The sequence below is a fragment of the Gadus macrocephalus genome, chromosome 9 (genome assembly GCF_031168955.1).
Source record: "Gadus macrocephalus chromosome 9, ASM3116895v1".
NCBI classification, from domain to species: domain Eukaryota; kingdom Metazoa; phylum Chordata; class Actinopteri; order Gadiformes; family Gadidae; genus Gadus; species Gadus macrocephalus.
This window is the reverse complement of record NC_082390.1, coordinates 14307552-14327121: the sequence shown is the minus strand read 5'-3', so window position 1 is coordinate 14327121 and position 19570 is coordinate 14307552. Positions and strand designations below refer to the sequence as shown.

Below are 19570 nucleotides of genomic sequence, written 5' to 3'. Positions count from 1 at the left end.
ACTGGCGATTGTTTATCAGAATAGCAAACATTAGAGGTGAGAGGAGAGAGGCTCTGGGGAGCGAGAGAGAGCGCATCGCAAACGATGGCGCTGAAGACGTAACAGGAAACCGGCGAATGACCTGTTTTCAATGGAATAAATTCTTCTCCCGTACTGCCCTTTATTCAAGCTTCAGGGCGACGTCTACAGCATCCACAGAAAGAAGGAAAAAAAGCCCTCTTTTAGACTAGAAGCATATCGCTTATTATTGAGTTACTTTAGCTAAAAAGGTTGAGAACAACTGAATCCAAAGCTCTTATTTTTCCCATTAAATGCAGCATTAAGTGCAAGGGATAATTTTGAACAAAACAACATGTTTATTTCCAACGCCTGCCACACATCCCCAGAGATGGGCTATGATAAAATGATGCTAAGAGGTTCAACACACTCCAGAAGCCATCAGCAGCTGGCTCTTTCACCCTGCTTCTCACACCACAACCTCTAATGTTGATGCAGAAGACAGTGTTAGGAGTTTTAATGGGAATATGTTTATACAGAGGTACGTGTGGTACAGCAGCACTCCTTCAGTGGCCTAAAGGAATGAAATATAGAAATGGGCATGCAGAATTGGTTTGTGTAGGGTACTAATGCATCATCCATGTTATGTTGCGTGGAGCATGCTTCAATCAAATATATACGATAAAAATAACAACAAAGAAAAAGTTGAAAAAATAACCTTTTCCTTCTCATTTTTTTCGGAAAATGTTATAGTTGTATATGATCTTCAACATAATTATCGATGCCATTTGTCACTGTAACTAAAATAAGGCCGTAATCGATTTTTTTAATTTTTTTAAAGCTCTCACCTTCTGCAATTTAATTGAAGTCAATGAAACAGACAGTATTGTGAACACTTCTTCATACAAGATGTAAAAGTATTAAAATATCCACAGCAGTACTGCTATGTTCAGACATGAGATAAAGTCAAATCCATGCTGGTAATAGCCAGCAGAATGTTTAATTCTTCCTCCGTCTCCTTCCAAGTTTGTTACAGATTTAAGAGCTCTTGCATACTTGATCAACTGTACCAACAAGGTTTTGTGAGAAGGACCAACTCTTTGGTAAAGATTGGATTGGGTGGATGTAACATGAGATGGCAAACCTTTTCCCCGATGTATCATGCACACATTAGAATCTTTCCATCTTGGGATCTTTTTGCTGAGAGATGGAGACTGAGTGATAAGAGCGTAGCACTAACATCGATTCCCACTGGCGCCCACCATGCCGAGGATGAATGCACTCACATCATCCTGAGAGGCTTCGGATGAACGCGGCTACCAAACGGCATATCTGTTTGATATTTGTTTGTTAAGAGGTTGCAAGTTTCGAAGAAAATATGAAGGATAAAAAAAGAAAATAAAGCAGAACTCACTACTCCGTAAGCGAGGGTGTCTCTGTAGGAACGCAGCTCAGGATAGATGTTGGTCAGAAACCAGGTGAAAGGTCGACAGCCGAGACGAGCACGCAGGGCCTTCCTCTCAGAGAGGTCCCCTATGTCTATGCCTGAGTTCTGCAGAGAGCGGACAAAAACATACAGACTGAAGTGGAGAGAAACGACATGTCTACTGCAGAGAAATAACAACAAGTAAGGGATTAAGACATGCGTATCGTATTTCATTTTTTTTTTTAACACAGTGAGATCCTTCGAGCTGCACTGGTTGGGTGGTAGGGGGGCAGACAAGGCAGTGCTGCATTGTGCGGTCCTCTTCTCCACATTCACAGGTGGTTTGGCCAGTTTCATAACTCCCTCTGGCCATGGCGGCTTTTGACCGCCCTGTTCCTGTTCTCAGGCGGTTGAGCGTCTTCCCTATGGATCATATGGATATGATCCAGGTCATAAAGACATCCGCACATAACACCCTACCTGTTGAGGGATGTTCCAGGCCATGTAGACGTGGCTCTTGTGCTGGTCCATCCAGACCTCCGCCACCCTGAGAGCGTTGCGGCGCACATGGGCGGTCAGGTTGCTGGTATAGGGCTTGTGCGCACGCTCAATGTGCGCAATCCTGGAGCAGGGTAGGACCTCCACACTGCCTCCGCACTGCCACACCTTAGTGCAAAGAAACACACACACACACACACACACACACACACACACACACACACACACACACACACACACACACACACACACACACACACACACACACACACACACACACACACACACACACACACACACACACACACACACACTTTAAGCAAATAATTAAGAAGCACTCTGACTGAAAATGCAGGTTTTGACAAGAGAAAGGCCGGGGGACTAGCTCATGAAGCTAGGAGGGGACTTGACAGTTATTATCTCCTGCAGCATGATGTCCCAAGGCAGGGGCCTGGCAAGCTCATCAGGAGAGCTGCCTCTTTTGTTGGGTTGAACAGAGGTAAATCCGCCCTGCTCTGGAGACAGAGGTCCTATCAAGTGTTTTTTTTCTTAGACAGGGGACATAACCGTAACTATAGAAACAAGTCCACAACGACTCAGTTGACATTATTTTCATTAAAGCTACCCATGTATTCCATTGGTCTGGCGGTAAATCATCCACTGATTGTGAAGTGGAGAATTTAAAAGAAAATCTCAAAAGTTGAGGGCAAGTCAACTCAGGCCAATGACACGGGCGGGTGGGCTTCTGTGTGATAGGAGGAGCAGGCAGAGAGCTCTGAGGAGAATGAGCCCCCGTCTGGCACCGCTTCCCTGACTTGCAGCCCCGTCTCCATTCCCCGCTTGATTGATCACTGCATATTAATAGAGTGTGGGGCTGGATTACCGTTTCGCCGGCTAAAAATGCCCTTAAGATAACTACTGTCCTCAATCTGCTACGCTCCCCGCTGCTGCTGCCCACTTCACAGTAAACCAGCAACAGAGTTTCCGAGCATGCACTCCATTCCCTTTATCTCCTTAACTAGCCTTACCCCAGCACCGAGCCATCAACGTGAAACCATCGTCAGGTCTGTATAACGTTTATCCCCTGCCGCGTGAAAGCACATTTAAACCACTGACGGACAGGCGTCCGTCTGTGTAAGCCAGGCGGCCGGAGCTAAACGTTTCTCTCAGCAGTGAACCAAACACTGAAGTGGTGCTCAGAAGCCTCAGCTGGACCTCATGAGTAAAGGTCTCCACACATTCAAGAATACACTTCCTCTGGCTCACTCTGGTCTCCTCGGAGAGTGCGGAGGAGTGCACTAGTGGACAAGAGCTTTGAACGCACAGTCAGAGCATTCATGAATAAATCAATATACAAACTAACAAAGGAAAAAAGGAAGGGCCGGACAGCTCAGACAGCGTGTGCGATAGGAGATGTGGAAGAATCCCAAACACAGTCAGGGGGTTGGAGGGAAGGGGGGGGTGACACTGCCAGGGAGAGCGGGTCAGATGCCTGGGAGACCCTTGGCAGAGGAGAGCCAGGAGGCTGATAGACACTTGTTATAAAGAGTCTTTATAACCATTACAGTCCCAGAGGTCTGACTCACAGGGCTGCTTTCCAATCGGATTTGAAAGAACCCTCTCACCCCCGTCAAAGCCCACAGAGATAACCACATACTGGCTAACCGACTGGACATGGTGATAACGGAGAAAGAAGAACGGCAGCAGAGATAAACGCAGAGACGTGATTGCACCGGTAAAAAAAGGAGGACAGGGAAGAGGCTGAATCTCTGGCTGAAAGTGAAAATAGAAAGGAAAAAACAAGAATTGTCGCATCTCATTCTTGCCATTTCTAAAAGGTAAGACCAGACAAAAGAACCTTTTCTGTCTTCACGTGTTCACATTATCCTGAAACCATGCTCATCTCTCACTGCAGAAGAGGTTTTTTTCCAGCAGCGAGGAAAGGAGCAGACTCCAGCCAGTGGCCTGTTGCCCAGAGACGAGCCGCCTCCCTCGCCAGCCCCTGAGTTATACTTCACGCTTGGCCTCAGAAAGCAGGGCCTCAGCATATCCTCGCAAGGATTTACCACGCAGGGTTTACGGTGCAAGGGACCGCTCCGACAGAGAACATATCCTGTCTCCAGGCATGGGGGTAGTGCAGGGGAAAGATAGAGACTCGGGTGCTCGAGAGTAGAGAGACAAAGAGAGGCGACAGAAAGAGGGATGGATAAAGAAAAGCAGATAATACAAAAGTAAAACATAAAATAAGAGAGAGTGGGGTGGTCAAGACGGAGGTATAATAAGACCGGGAAGCTGTTGACAGGTAGTATTCAGCAGCAACACTCTCATCCATTTCTTATCAGAGTTTGTCCCATCCCTTTGTGCGTTTGTACATGTGCGGCTGTGTCTGTGGGCGGGTGCCTGTGCGTGTGTGTGCGTACATGGCGAATCGCGTAAAACTCAGCCTGCCTATTACATATGCTAATCGTTTTTAAGTCCGTCTTCCTCGGTTTCGGGCAAAACAAATGAAGTTCTTCCCCCCATGCGGTTTATAAATCCACAAATGAAGTTGTAAATTATTAATGACATGCTTTCCTAGGGCGATAAAGGCTTTCAATCAACACAAAGTAAAACAATGGAGTGGCATGGCAGTGACTAAACCAAGAGATCCATTGAGTAGCTTCAATCACAATAGAAGCTTGTGGCCAACATAGATAGGATTCCTCTCTGTACAGACCTACCATACAATGCAAAAAAAACACAAATCATTAGAGCTGGGGCGATACCACAGAGACTAATGTGAAGAAATCATTCGGTAAAAAAGAACATGATGGATTAATATAAGCATTGACTTGTTGCAGTGTGTTAGAATTGCTCTTCTTTTGCTGTCTTTGCAAGTGCATGTGTGCATGCATGTGTATCTGTATGTCATAGGGTCAAATCGGCAGCATTGCTTCAGAACATGTGTTACCCAACTCTCATTACTACCGCACTTAACTGCTAAATTATATATAACTTATCTTTTGAAGATAAATTATCTTTGGCACGTATAATCCTACCTTGTCTCCAAAGGCCCTGGATTGCAAATCATCAGACTCCCAAGAAGCCATGCTGGTGTTCAAATAATTTCCCCGGACATGTCTCCATGTCGGCTCAATCAGAAATCTACCATTGCCGCTTCTGTCGCAAGGTTGGATAAGCTCTACTGCGAAATAAAAAGAGTTCTCTGGAAATCATTCTTACACTGCTGCTGTACCACTTTTAAATATGGAAATATGTATATATTTCTGCCAAAAATGCTGTAAAATAAAACTGAATCAATTGAAAATCAAGGTTAGGGTTAGAATTCAAAATCACAGTTAATTAGCGATCCTGTACAGTACGTCCCACGCAATGAAACGGGCAATGCTGCTAACCATAATATCAACAAAAAAAAAAGTACACCTCTACTATTGGATGGTACCAGTTGGTTCAATACAAACAGCCCATTTGAAACGAGTTATTGCAGTGTTTATTGGGCATTAGACAACAAACTGAAGAAAAGGAACGTACTCTGATTCCCAGCTCCACGTTCTCCCCTCCGTAGATCTCCATTCCTTCGTCCAGCAGGCCAATCTCCTCAAAGTACTTCCTGTCCACGACAAAGCAGCCAATAAGGGCAGGGCTCCTGAAATGATAAAAAAAAAAAAAAATTGATCAATCAAGTATTTCAAATTCAAGCGCAGAGGATAAAGGAGTTTAAAAACAAGGCCAAAGGCCTTGTTTTTTTTTGTTTTTTCTAAAGATCCAGGAGAAAATAAGCAAACATGATAAAGAGATGAATGGATGTTTTTATTGCTATTACTCTATCTGTGACTTATATTCACCTTCTTCTCATGTTCCTGTGCAATATTAAAGATATAAAGAAACTTGACAGCTTGCTTGTCTTATTTTTTACCTCTTTACAACCATCTCACTGTCGATGAGTGAGTACTACTTCAATGATGGCAACTGGACGGTCACACGCCATTATAAATCCTTTTCTACTGCACAGCGATGACACCTGTGTATGTTTGACTGACATTTTGTGGTTGGGTTTAAACTGTACGTAGAGTCGCTTCATTACAGCCATTGTGGTGGGTTAGGATTTATGCCATTATCCTGTACAAGCAGAGAGGATAGTGTAGTAGCTAGGGTGTTTGAATCCCTACCAAAGGCATTAGGTTCGATCCCCAACATCTTAAATCACTCCATTTTGGATACAAGCAGTACTCTACCCAGTTTAATGACTTGAGGAGAACAAAACCACAAGGCTTTATCGCACGAAACTCCAGAGCTTCAGTGATGAGCTGGTACCTTATGGGGGCCGTCTGGTTCCGCAGAGCCCACCAGGACTTGGGTGGGTTGAGGTAGCGGCACCACAGCTCCCAGTCGAAGCCCTGCGCAGACAGAGGGTACTCCTCCACCTCAAAGGTGTCGAACTTGATGTTGTCAAAGGACGGCGACACCACGCGCGTGCGGTCCTCTTTGATGCGCTGCAGAATGGGCTCTGCCCTGGGGGAAGGCACAGGAGTTAGAACCAGAGTTAGGACCAACATTCAAACGGGCGCAAACCATTGGCGAAACCCGACCTCTTTCCAGTCGTTACATCGGTAGCAATGTTGGTCATTTTGTGGGTGATTTAGGAAGAATGCAGCAGTGAAGGCAATTACAGCGACTGCAGTGTGACCCTAATATTACTGCGAGGATTAAACTGAATTCAAATGAAACACATTCAAGAAACTAAGCGAGGTGAAAGCCTGCGGACTGTAGCAATTGGAGATGTGAAACTCTTCTTTTTTTTTTTTTAAAAACCCAACTTAGAATTATTGAAGCCAATCAAGTTCTTGAGCCAAGGAGTGTCCATTTGATTGACTCATTTGGCAGAGGGGTCAATTGTAGCTTTTGTCCTGCACCTCTTGGTCTCTTGCAGGGCTCTGTTTTACGGATGAGTTTGAAAATCTTCTAAGGGAAGACCACATACAACCAGCTTTGGTTGTATTCCTTTAGCTGGAATACCTTCATCTTCATGTCAAATACTCTCCAACTTATTCTTTATTAATAAGTACTCAGATGACAGAATCTCTGAATTCCTGATCATTTGGATCCATTAGTGTTTCAGGAGTTTAATCAAAGCCTTGAAGTCAAATTTGACCTTTCCACTAGACATATTACATTTCCAATGGCACGGCAGGTAAACACCACTAGATCATGAATTATCCATGACTATTAGTTAAGCTGCATCTACATTTTTGTAGAAAATGAATCAATTATAACGAGATGAATTCTGCCAACATTAAATCCCTCAAATGGGCAGAAGAAACCCTCTGATCTAAAACCCTGCGGAAGTAAATACGCCGTTGGCTAGACAGTGAAACCCGATCAGCCTTTGTAACTCGGGCATGGCCAGTTTGTTCAATACATTTTAGGTTATTCATTCAATGTGGGTCACTGGTGTTCACTTTGTAGCACAAGCCACATAAACAGCAAACTCTTTTATTTGAAGAACTACCTTTGAGTGTTCTAAAAGTAAACGGCCAAAAAATGAAAAAAAGCAAACACACAAACAAACAAACAGCTAATGTGTTTTGGAGTTTCTCTTTGTTATCATTAGTCTCTGATTCATACTTAGGCAGAGCAGCGTCCACCTTCAGCTGTATGCTCAAAAACACCCTCTCCCAAGCTCCACTGATGAAATGCATTCCACTGAGGCCCATGAAACCCAGGAGAGTCATCCAATTAGCTAGACCGTTACACACACACACACACACACACACACACACACACACACACACACACACACACACACACACACACACACACACACACACACACACACACACACACACACACACACACACACACACACACACACACACACACACACACACACACACACACACACACACACACACTAAAAATCACCGGAAATGTATCATGAGGGGTTGGCACAAATTCTAAAGATTATTAGAATTGCAGTACATTTCTGATAAATCAAAGTTACATTATTATTTCACGAGTAGAAATTGCAAGAGAGTGAGATAATTGCATAGTAGAGAAGGAAGTTGCACAGGTCTTTTGAATATAGCAAAGTGCTTTCAAAATCTCTTCCTGCTATTATGCTATGTCTATCACACACACACACACACACACACACACACACACACACACACACACACACACACACACACACACACACACACACACACACACACACACACACACACACACACACACACACACACACACACACACAGTTTGATATAAAAAAATCTTTGCACAATAATGACAGCCAAGTGGTGCTGATTTTATTTTTTATCCTCGAACAACTGATTGGTTCACATAGGCCTAGATTACTTGGTAATCTCATTTATTTTTATTGTGTTAATAAAGAAAATATGTATTTAAATTTAGCCATGGTCTTTTTAATTTGTTTAGAGAAAAACAGAAAAAAAAAAAATCGAGGTTTAAATCGTAAATTGTCCATTAGTTAGAAAAAAATCAAGATTTTATTTTTAGGACAAATCGCCCAGCCCTAGTTCATTCCCTAATTTACAGGCGTGTGGCGGTGGAGGGAAAAGAACCCTCTGCGCCAGTTGCAAACTAGCAACGACACATGCGTCGGTTTAGAAAGTAAATTGCGCCGGATGCAAGAAAGGGCCTATGGAATCATAAATGAGAAACACTGGGAAACAGAGACGTCACAATCAAAGAGATTGAGACGGAGTGGGTCGATGAATACTGGGGCAAAAACCCATTCAATATATGCTTTTTATTCGACTGGATTTTAACAAACGCTGTTGTTGATGTTTTTATTGACAGTAGCAGATTTTAAGGCTCTACTGATGATAATAATCTTACCAAATACCCTGGCAAACAAGTTTGTTCCAAGTTTCTAAGCAGGCAGTTGCTAAGCAAGCAGCCATCGGGCCACCTACGGTATATGCAACTGCAGCGTGTTTATCTTCTATAACCTAGAGTTAGATGCCTAGCCCCTCTTATGTCAGCAAGGTACCCTCCAGCTCTCCTTACGGCCCCTTGAGCCTAGTTTAAGACCTTGGATGAGTGCAATGACTGATGGTGTCCGGTGGCCAACGTGGCCCCAACGCTGAGCTGTCCCTGCAAGGTGCACCGCCCATTCATTCACACGGAGAGCTGGGAAGCATGAACTCAATCCCAGTGCTCCTCCACAAGGCGTTCAGTGCAGCAACGAGTCAATACAAAAATAACGCAAGAGAAAAGTTTGATTGATTGACATTTACTCTCTTTGATAGGTGGACCGATTCCCTCATCACTGCTGCGGCTCGTGCTAGGATTCGGAGTGGGGGAAGCATTATGCATCAAGCGGACGAGTGGTGGACTCTTGCTGTGGTACTTAGAAGCACAACTTGCGCTTGGTTTTTTTCAGGATGGTCTTGATGTAAAATAAGTGTGGTTTGGGACAAGTGGACTGAAAGTAACCGCGGGCTGGATTGCAGAAGTCTAAATTGAAGGGTACTTTCAGTGTTCTATAATGCAGTAGCTTAGCGGTTGCTAACTGTTGTTGAGAAACTTTAAAACGTAACTGCAAACTTATTTTGCAGCTTATGGGTAATGAGTCAGCAAAACCGGGTTACGAGAGCACTAAATAACAGACGAGGCAGCGGCCATTACAGAAAGCGTAGGCAGTTAACCGCACAGGCATCAATATACACAAAAGTGTAATGATAGGGCCTTCTGGTAGCAATCTTTCCTCAATCTTGTACAATTGGAGAACCATTCAAATTGTTTTTCAACGGTGTGAATTATTTAGGAGTATTTATTTCCAGTTTATTTCACAGTTTAAGTCTGAATAAGATCCAAAGACCCACACATTAAAATGGAAAACAATGAATAGCTGACTCGAGAACAGAAACAAAAGAGGAATCCAATATCATATAAATCCTATTGAATGTGTATTAAATATATATTACATTAATACTAAATCTTTATTTGATAATATATTTAAGGATGCTTAATCTGAAGTCATTGTATTTACTGGCAGTCATCTCTCTTATGTTAATTGACAGTGTTTGGACAATGAGTGCAAAAATTAAAAGTTTTAAGTTCCAAGAGACTGTGTCAAAGTCAAAGATGCCATTATAACACCTAACCTTCACTACTTGTTACTCTTTCTTTACACATTCATCCCTCAGTGGCAATTAAAAATCTCTTTCACACAAGCACAATGCGCATTGATATAGCGCATTACCAACTTGAGCCTCCCATTCACCCATTCATACACCCACCCAGGTGTTGACCATGCAAGGGGGAGGGTTCCGATTCTAGCTCAGGGGGACATGTACCCTCTAATAGGAGGAGCCGGTGATCTAACCAGCAGCCCGTCGCCCTGCTCTTACTGAGCTGCTGCCCCCCCATCATCCACCAAATTGAGCTGCTCCTAAACAATGTCAGCTCTTGCTAACAGCAATACTGTTATTAAGGGTCAAAGCAGCATCCGAAGAATCGATTTGCAGACAAGCAAAATAAGGAGCTATAAAGCAAGACATTTCTAAAACCGGTTATTTTCGGCAGTCGTGGGGCCCTCACACTGAGGCACAATGATCAAAGGAGCTAAACTCTCGAAGCCTATCGTTGACTTGAAGAGAAGAATCTACACATCACACAAGGGCTCTTCTGCCAGGTTTTCAAGTAAGCTGCTTCACACAAACATTCTCTGGCATTCACTGCCATGGGAAAACAGTATGTATACAGTACGTGTCTTTGTTTCTTCCCGATCCATTAACGTTGTTCCATTGTGTATCAACCAAGCCTCTTCCTTAGATTGATAAGTTGAAGCTACACATACGAGGCCAACGATCAGACCACTAAGGACTACCAGACCGTTTCATGTGTGAATCCAGATATGGGTGATTAAGGAAGGATTATCCCTGAATACAGATCATGCAGATCAATAGGGTGCAGGAAGGGGTTAAACAGTAAATACAGATCATGTAGGTCATTAGAGAACAGGAAAGGGTTAAACGGTAAATACAAATCACACAGGTCGTTAGAAGGCGGGAAGGGGTTGGACAGTAAATACAGATCATGCCGGTTATGTAGCAGGAAGGGGTTAACCAGTAAATACAGATCATGGAGATCATTACAGAGCAGGAAGGGGTTAAACACTGAATACCGGTCACACAGGTCATAAGGAAGCAGGAAGGGGTTAAACAGTAAGAACGGATCACACAGGTCGTTAGAGAGCAGGAATGGGTTGTGGATTATCTCACGCATTCTTCAAAGACCATTTATGGCCTTCGAATCGGGGATCAAACGAAGAAGCCCTTCGACCGGCCCTCCGAAACACCCTAACCGCTCCACTCTCATTCCCATCACGTAGAGATCCCCTCCTAAACGTCCCCCTCCTCCCTGCTCACCAGCCCGTGTTGAACTCCACGTGGGCGTCGAAGAGGGCCACGACGGGGGCCGAGGCGGCTCTCCAGCCGCTGACCCGGGAGCGGATCAGCCCCTCCTGCTTGTGGTGGCGGACCATCTTGATGAAGCCGGGCCCGTGCTGCGCGTTGCTCTCGTCCACAAAGCGCTGCAGGTGCTCCTTCAGCTCCGCTGGAGAGGAGCACACATGCATTGAAGCTAATGCTGTCACGCCGCTGCTGAATCCCTGCACTCATCAGCCACGCTCCGCTGGAGGTCCTCACACCAGGAGGAAATGTTATACGAGTGCCGATAAACAATAAAAGAGATATGCACACACAGCGGGGCGGGGATAATCCCATTCAATGCGTCACATAAAGGCAGTAATTCATTGGAAATAACTTCATTCTTTTTCACGCACCGATAATTCCAAGTATTGGTCTCTTGAAATAAGGTAATCGAGTTGAAATGTGCATTTCAAGCTTCACAGATTCCTCCACGCGATGGGGAAAAACAAATCAACATCGAAAAAATACATTGAAAAAGTCATCCATCAGATATTCTGTGTGAAGTAATAATACATTTCAAAGCAAGTGTCTAATCTGAAACGACTGGAAGCCAAAACCAACTAAATCAGAATAATTAATAACTAACAACTTCCGCTTAAACATAGAACAAAATCCCACATTGAGGTAGATTCATACACATTTGGACATTCTGAATCTTTATTGCCTCAATGTATCATTCAAGTTATATTATTCTCCATCTCCCTTTCTTTCTCTCGTATCTAATGTTCGATAGTGTATCCATGACCGTAGACATACAATAGACAAACTTTCACAAAGTTTTGGAGAGAGGGTGAAATACAACTACAACATCGATCATCCCGTGACAGACTAGGTGGATTTCTAGTTATTATACAATGGCCGATTAAAACAGTTAACCCAAGAAGTTAGTTATGACAGGAGATCATAGAAAATACTGCAGTAGTCAATCAGAAGTATTAAAATGTGTAATTAAATTCTTGGCGAAGGAACTTCATTATATCATGCGGACACAAAAACGTTCAGTGCATCAATCACGCAGGCTGCTATGATCAGCATTCAAGGGTGTGTGGCAGCCATAACTAAGCTAGCTGATACATTATTGAAGAACAGCGATAAGAGAGTGAGAGAATCCATTTCCATTTCCAAAGGACGGTGGTGGGGACATATTTCTCATAAAAGGTAATTATATGTAGGGCAGCGGTAAAATATGTCGTCCGCTTTACGTGACGAAAATAACAAAGGCGCATCATTCCTCAGAGAAAGTGCTCCGATGCATCGGGGAATGAGATATTAATCTGTTTCTCCTCACTTAGGAGCTTTCCAACGGCCCCTTATGTGTGTTTCTTCCTGGACACAGAGTGTGAAATAATCGGGACACCAAATGCAACCTCTCTCCCTCGCTTTCTCTCTCAAAAGATTTAGTGCTTGAGTCCTGGATCCAGCACCTGGCTTCCGTTGATATAAAGCCGAACTGAAGGAACATGTTCATCGAGCTGGAGCGGGACAAGCGACATTTTGGGGACATTTCTTTAGAGAATCCATCTTTTCATAAGAAAAAAGATTCAAAACCAAAATTACATTCAAATTTCAGTCAAAATTAGGGGTGTAACGATTCATGCGATGCATCGATGAATCGATTGTCTTACCGATTCAACTAAATCGATCGGCTAAAATAAATAAATAGAATGAATCGCTTTGGCTTCACCAATAATCGATATAAATGCATTAAATCGTATGAATCGATTATGATTAATGTTTTAAGACTTAGTTTACACGTTTATTTTGTGAAGTGCAGCTCGGTAATCCGTAACTCTGTCATCAGCTAGTCAGCTTGCAAGGAAGTCCCACAAGAGTTATTTTTTTCCCCTCACTCTCTACTGGTGCATTTCAAACATGGCAGAGAGCGGCAGCGAGATTGTTAATGCACCAGCAAACTTGAAATCCAAAGTGTGGAAGCATTTTGGCTTCGCAAAGAATGATGGTAAAATTGACAAAGGGCTTCACATTATTGCATGTTTATTTCACGGATATAGAATTTTGGTTCAAAGTTACTGAATCGAATCGTGGTTTACAGAATCGAATTGTTCCAAAAAAAAAGAATTGTCCTTGAATCGAATCTCCAACTACTGAATCGTTAATCGAATCGTCTGAAGCCAAAGATTCACACCCCTAGTCAAGACGCTTTTATCCAATGCAACTTAAAAGGGAGAAGGATAGATAATATATATATAGATAGATCCAAGCCATTTAGTTATAGATTTTTATAATTCAGATTTATTGCTCAGATCTGATTTTTTCGTTTGGGTGATTTTTTGTTTTGCTGAACTGTGCCACATACACAGAACAATACTGAAAGACGTCATACCAGCAGCTGTCCTACGGAGTAAAAAAATAGAGGCTAGTGAAGTTTGCTTTGATGGTTTAATTTATAAGTTGCAGTGCAGTGGAAGCCATTGAATTTGCGATCAGATGATAATGACGGCTTTTTGGGAGCACTGGCTGAAACTTCTCTATGGAAATGTATGTGTATGTGTGTTGATGTGGAGTCAGAGCCAGGACTGGTGCGATTGTGACGTGAATGTCTTTACGGAAACAGATTACATCCAAAAATATCTGGATGTGAAGGGTTACATTTACCTACATAGCTAACATTGAATATTTCAATATCCCTCCACAGACTTCCTGCAATCGCAGTGACTCCCGCCAACGAATGTTGATCTAGAGTGTAATAAAAAGGCGCGTGGATTCCGATACGACTGTTCAGTCATGCATCTGATTCAGACCTCTAAACCATGGGATTTCTGCTGTTCAGACCGTCCCTGTTTGTGTTTTTGCAGTGTGAACGAGGCCTTGGGTAGAGGGCTGCTCTTACGGCTGTTGCTGTGGTCGTCCACCAGTATGACCTCTCTGAGCAGGTGGGCGGGGGTCCTCTGGATGACCGTGTGCACCGAGCGCAGCAGCACCGACAACGCCTCGTTCACGAAGATGAAGATGACGCTGAGCTGGGGGAGGTCCGGGGAATACACCATGTTCCTGCAGCTGACGAGAGACAAACACAAACCCCAAGGGATCGGACCATCGACGCGATGGCGCATTCTGCAGCAGAAATAAGCAATTTTCTATCACTTTTTCGGAAAACAAATCTTTATGCATGAATACATTCAATACTTCTGTTGGAAACAATCTACCAGAAATAGTATGATTTTGCTTGATAATGTTGCATAAATATAATAAAAAAAATCATAGACATTTCATTGATGAGCAGTTAGCTCTACAGGTTATCTCCAGACATTGGGATTCTAACCCATAACCCTGTCACTGGGAGTCATCAATCAACCCTATCCCCAACACTATCCTGTCCCCAACAGACTTCTACTATCCACACATCAGCATAGCCAATAAACGGTGCACTGACTCATCCTGTCTGTAGTCCGGTATGGGTCGTGTGAGCGACACGCGGTCGCTGAGGTAACCGTTGTAGCCGTAGTACTGGAACTTCTGCAGGGCAGCCCTGCGGCTCTCAGGCCCAAGGTCGTGACCCCAGTGCAGAAACAGGGAGGTGGCCAGGTCCGAGGCGGGGTCTGACAGAGAGTCTTCACCGTCCTTCAGAGGTCTGTCTGCAATGACAGAGAGACACAGACCAACGGGGAGAGAGAAAGCGATGGCGAGAGTTAGAGAGAGAACTTCTGTGTCAGTAATGGCATTTAGACCGTTAAAATACAGTCCAAAAAAAAAACACAGCGCTGTTTAACACAAGAAAATGTCGTTTTTAGCTAAATAATATATATAGAAAATGCCCTCCATCTGGGGGGGAAATAATAATGATGAGCAGCATAGGAGACAGCGCCAGACTGAAATAGCGCCAGGCAGACAAAGACGGCCATTGTTAGCACAAATAAGGCAGCCTAGCAATCATACAACCGCTTCCTGCAGGGTGGAGATTGGGTTTTGGAGACTGAATGCCCCCATATCCCCAGAAGAAATCATTTAGAGTTTGGTTCTGCATTGTGGGTTCACTAACTGTGCTAAAGCTACGTTAAGCAACCTCCGCTCAGCTCACATGGTGAGTAAAATAATTAACCAGCCAAACAAGAATAGGACAAAAGTAAGCACAACAAATTTGCCACACCTATTCCAAAACAATTTTGATTCTCTGGTGAGAGACTATTCTGCCTATGCAGACTTACAGAGGAGATAGAGCCTCGTATGGTGAAGCTCATCAGAACAACCCTCATAGCCCGCAGCAGCCTCACCTGGTCAAGAGGGAGCAGCAGAACAAACGCAACATACTGCCAATCAAAGCTTCGCTGCCAGCAGCATATGTAGGGACGACTCCTGTCACCAGGGACAGCGCCTTCAGCTCATTTGAACGCATGTCTTGTTTGGTTGTGCTTGTGCATCACAAAATGAGTCTCTGCGAGTGTCGACCGAGCTGTAGCTTGTTGTTCTGGGCTTTTGGTTTTGCGGGCCCAGCGCCAGAGCTGACACGTTGTGTAATGTATTTATCAGGAGGACCGGGGCTGTTGGTGCTTTGCACCGCTCCGGGGCTCAGCACCAACAGGCCGCCCAGCGCGAACACGACAGGAACTCAAGAGGGAGAGGACGGATGGGAGGCGTGCATCAGTCTCGCTCACAGTCAGCCTGTGTGTGTGCGTGTGACGTGCGTGTGTGTGTGCATGTTTGGGAGGCAGTTGAGCGGAGAAAAAGTAAGCAATTTATTCTGTCTGTTGTGGATGAGGCTATTTGGCGACATTGTTTTTTTTAGCGCCCAGTGATTTGCTTCTGCACGTAGTTTGACAAGGCATTAAGAGTAGAAAGTGTGTGTGTGTGTGTGTGTGTGTGTGTGTGTGTGTGTGTGTGTGTGTGTGTGTGTGTGTGTGTGTGTGTGTGTGTGTGTGTGTGTGTGTGTGTGTGTGTGTGTGTGTGTGTGTGTGTGTGTGTGTGTGTGCATGCTTGCGTGGGTGCGTGCGTGCATGACATATCGCTCTACTCAGCATGAAGGCAATGCCAACATACTTCTAGGTGTGATTTGATGCTGACGTCTCCGAATGCATTCTAAAACATCCATCTCCTTTCCCTGCTTAGACACAGTCTGTCCCAGCATGCAACATAAATATGCGTTTCCCTCCTGGGGATCTGCACCTTTAGATTTGTGACATGGAGGCAGAGAATCTAACCAATGCTCCATGGTGCCTCCCTGCTTAAACTCAAATCATCTCGGAAATTGTTCTAGGAAGAAAAACTAGGGTCAGGACTCTCGCTCCACAGGTACAGTGACGATTGGCTATGCTGACCGAAATAAAACTTGTTTACAGAGAGGCGTATACTGCATCAATGTGTTTCAATGCTGGTTAGAGCTGCAGGAACATATCGTCCCATAGTGACAGACTGCAGGAATCAGCCAACTGCATGATCCAACAATCCACAATCTAACATTTGTTATTGGAATTAATTGATAATGATACTTAAATTGTATTCATCGGTACTCATGTCCTCATCATAAACATGTCCCCATTTATAAATCAATGAGGAACCTTGAATGGGATACATGCAGTTTGGAATATCATATTTGAGTCAACTCACACTCAAAAGTCATACAGACAGCAATATCTTTAAAATATGAAACGGCAGCTATGCGGCAACTTCAAACCTGTTCAATGAACACACTCACCCACTCATAGCAGGGCAGAGATTATCTGGTTCTGCATAGAAGATCTAATTTGGGCTGAAAGCATTGCAACATTTACTCTGCAAAGTGTGCCTTCAAGATAGGTTGAATGTGATGAAATAAATAGAAAAAGGTTTGGAAACCTAAGGAATCTCATAGTTTCCATGGTGGTCATGGTCAGTGCACAAAAAAGATTCTATTGAAAGTATTTGAGTATTCAAAATGGACTGTAAATGTGTTCATATGTTGTATTTTATAGAATAGTAATTACAGAAGTGGGATACCACAAACTAACAACACACACCAGAGACTAAGATACAATTTACAACAGAGCTGGTGGTTGATTCGCTTCGACTATGATATGATTATACACAGAGCAAATGTACAGAGGTAGATTTGTGTATTGTATGTAAACAGCTCCAAAACATTTGGGAAGAAAAATTTTGGCTGCGTAGTAAATCAATTTGGTTGCGAATTCTGGTCTTTCGTAGGGCTGAAAGAATAATCAAATTGAAACTGAAATCTTGATGTAATAGAACGCAATATTCAAATCACAAAGGCGGAAAGAAAACCATTTTTTTTGGGATTGGATACCGTTACTGACTCGAGATTAGTACAATTTGTATGTATTTTTTATTTTACAATTCAATAAAAAAAAGATAAAGATTAAATAAAGATGAAATATCAATTCATGCATCAATTCATCTCAACACAGGCCTGGCCTGAAGGAAAGAGCAGTTCATATGTTGACTGCTTCCAATGTTGTGTTGGTCACAAGAGACAGCACTCATCCGGCACATTACCTGTTCGACCTGCTACCGGTGCTACAGGTCCATCAGAACAAAGAGCTACTTTCCACAAGTCCTCACTGCACCACACACACACACACACACACACACACACACACACACACACACACACACACACACACACACACACACACACACACACACACACACACACACACACACACACACACACACACACACACACACACACACAATGTGCAATAATTGTAAAAACACTGTACATTTCATCTGCGTACAATGCACTACTGCCTTGTACTTTTTGCTGAATATTTTTATGTTGTGTGTATACTTGGATGCTGCTACAATTTCGTTGTCACTGTACAATGACAATAAAAGGATATTATATTCTATATACTATAGAAAGATTTATTACATTTTTTAGTGAATAATACAGAACATAAGGAACTTATGGAAAAATCACATACTAAATCACAGTCGCAATATTGGTAGAAATAATCGCAATTAAATTATTTCTAAATCATTCAGCCCTAGTCTTTTGCTTGCACTTTTGACCCCCTACCAGTGGGCGGGCTTTAGAGGGAGTGGTAGTCCTATATCATGTAGGCTATGCCATCTAGGCTTCGCCTTATGGGCTTGTCCTGTGCACAAACTGAAAAATTCAGCGATGCACCGATCAACATGGGCAATGCCCCCACGTTCCCCACGGCAGCGTTTACATAACGCAGCACACATCAGCGCCTCCCCTTTCTTTCAGCGTTTGCCTGAATCACTTGACGAAGACTAAAGACTTCCAGCAATAGCGGCTTGGCTCACTGCAGGGTCTCTCTGCTCCCCTGGCCTGGCATCTCTCTCCTGACAGCTGCCAGGCACCGGCCTATCCATGTCACTGAATAAGGTAAATAAGATGTACAAAATTTGGCTCATTGATAATACCCTGAGATTAAACACCACTGATGTTGTTGGAGTGTGTGTTCTGCAAATATGATATCATCACAAAATCCCTGATAAGAGACAATCTCTTCCTGTGAAGAAACTTATCATCAGGCTTAGTTAAACAATGCATGGACGTCCATGATGAACCTGTAGCAACAAATAGACATTAACACCCGCCTGCTCCAATTCTGGACCCGTTAACCAGATTCTTGACCACAACACCATTAATAAGAGCACTCCTACAGGAAAAGTTTCACCCATCTTCTCTCTGGTTTACTAATAGTGTTCATAGTGTGCTCCTAATCATGGATATGAATAACGTCACGTATTCTAAATGGCTGCTGTGGTGATGAAGGACTCTCCATTGTAATGCATGGCTGAAAGGTTGAAATGTGACAAGGATAATCAACTCTCTGTTGAGATACAAAAACATCTCCTAACCACATAATACCGTTTCTTGTTCACACTTTTTACAGAAAGTTATATAAATGCAGTGTATGCGTGTGTGTTTGTGTGACATAGACCTTGAGACTTGATGTCCTTAAAACGTACTAATAAGGAAGTCATGGATGCCTGTGTAACACTGTGTAATGAGCTCAAGTTGTACTGAAAAAAGAAGAAAAAAATACAACTTTAGCACAACTTAAACACAAGGCACACTTGTTGCCGGAGGCTGTGGAAGTTCTTTAACAGTATCGGGGCAAGCCGGCCATCGATGGCCGTGAAATGACTAGCGCAGTCTGAACCTCAGTGGATGCATGTTCCCCCCAACGGGCCGCAACACCGTGTTCCAACTTCGCTCCAAAGCAGGGACACTAGTGTTCTCCAGCACTTCATCAGC

At 43.5% G+C, this 19570-nt stretch overlaps 1 protein-coding gene across 1 annotated transcript in view; it reads right to left on the bottom strand.

Moving 5' to 3' along the window:
• The window catches only part of LOC132464522 (polypeptide N-acetylgalactosaminyltransferase 18-like), a 69948-nt gene that overhangs the window by 16640 nt on the left and 33738 nt on the right, over positions 1-19570 (bottom strand). Inside the window, exons 2-8 of the mRNA XM_060060943.1 lie at positions 14774-14975; positions 14231-14397; positions 11317-11503; positions 6236-6433; positions 5453-5567; positions 1904-2089; positions 1412-1549 (exon numbers count right to left, since the gene is read on the bottom strand). Of these exons, the coding sequence (XP_059916926.1) occupies positions 1412-1549; positions 1904-2089; positions 5453-5567; positions 6236-6433; positions 11317-11503; positions 14231-14397; positions 14774-14975 (1193 nt within the window). The remainder of the gene's footprint in view (positions 1-1411; positions 1550-1903; positions 2090-5452; positions 5568-6235; positions 6434-11316; positions 11504-14230; positions 14398-14773; positions 14976-19570) is intronic.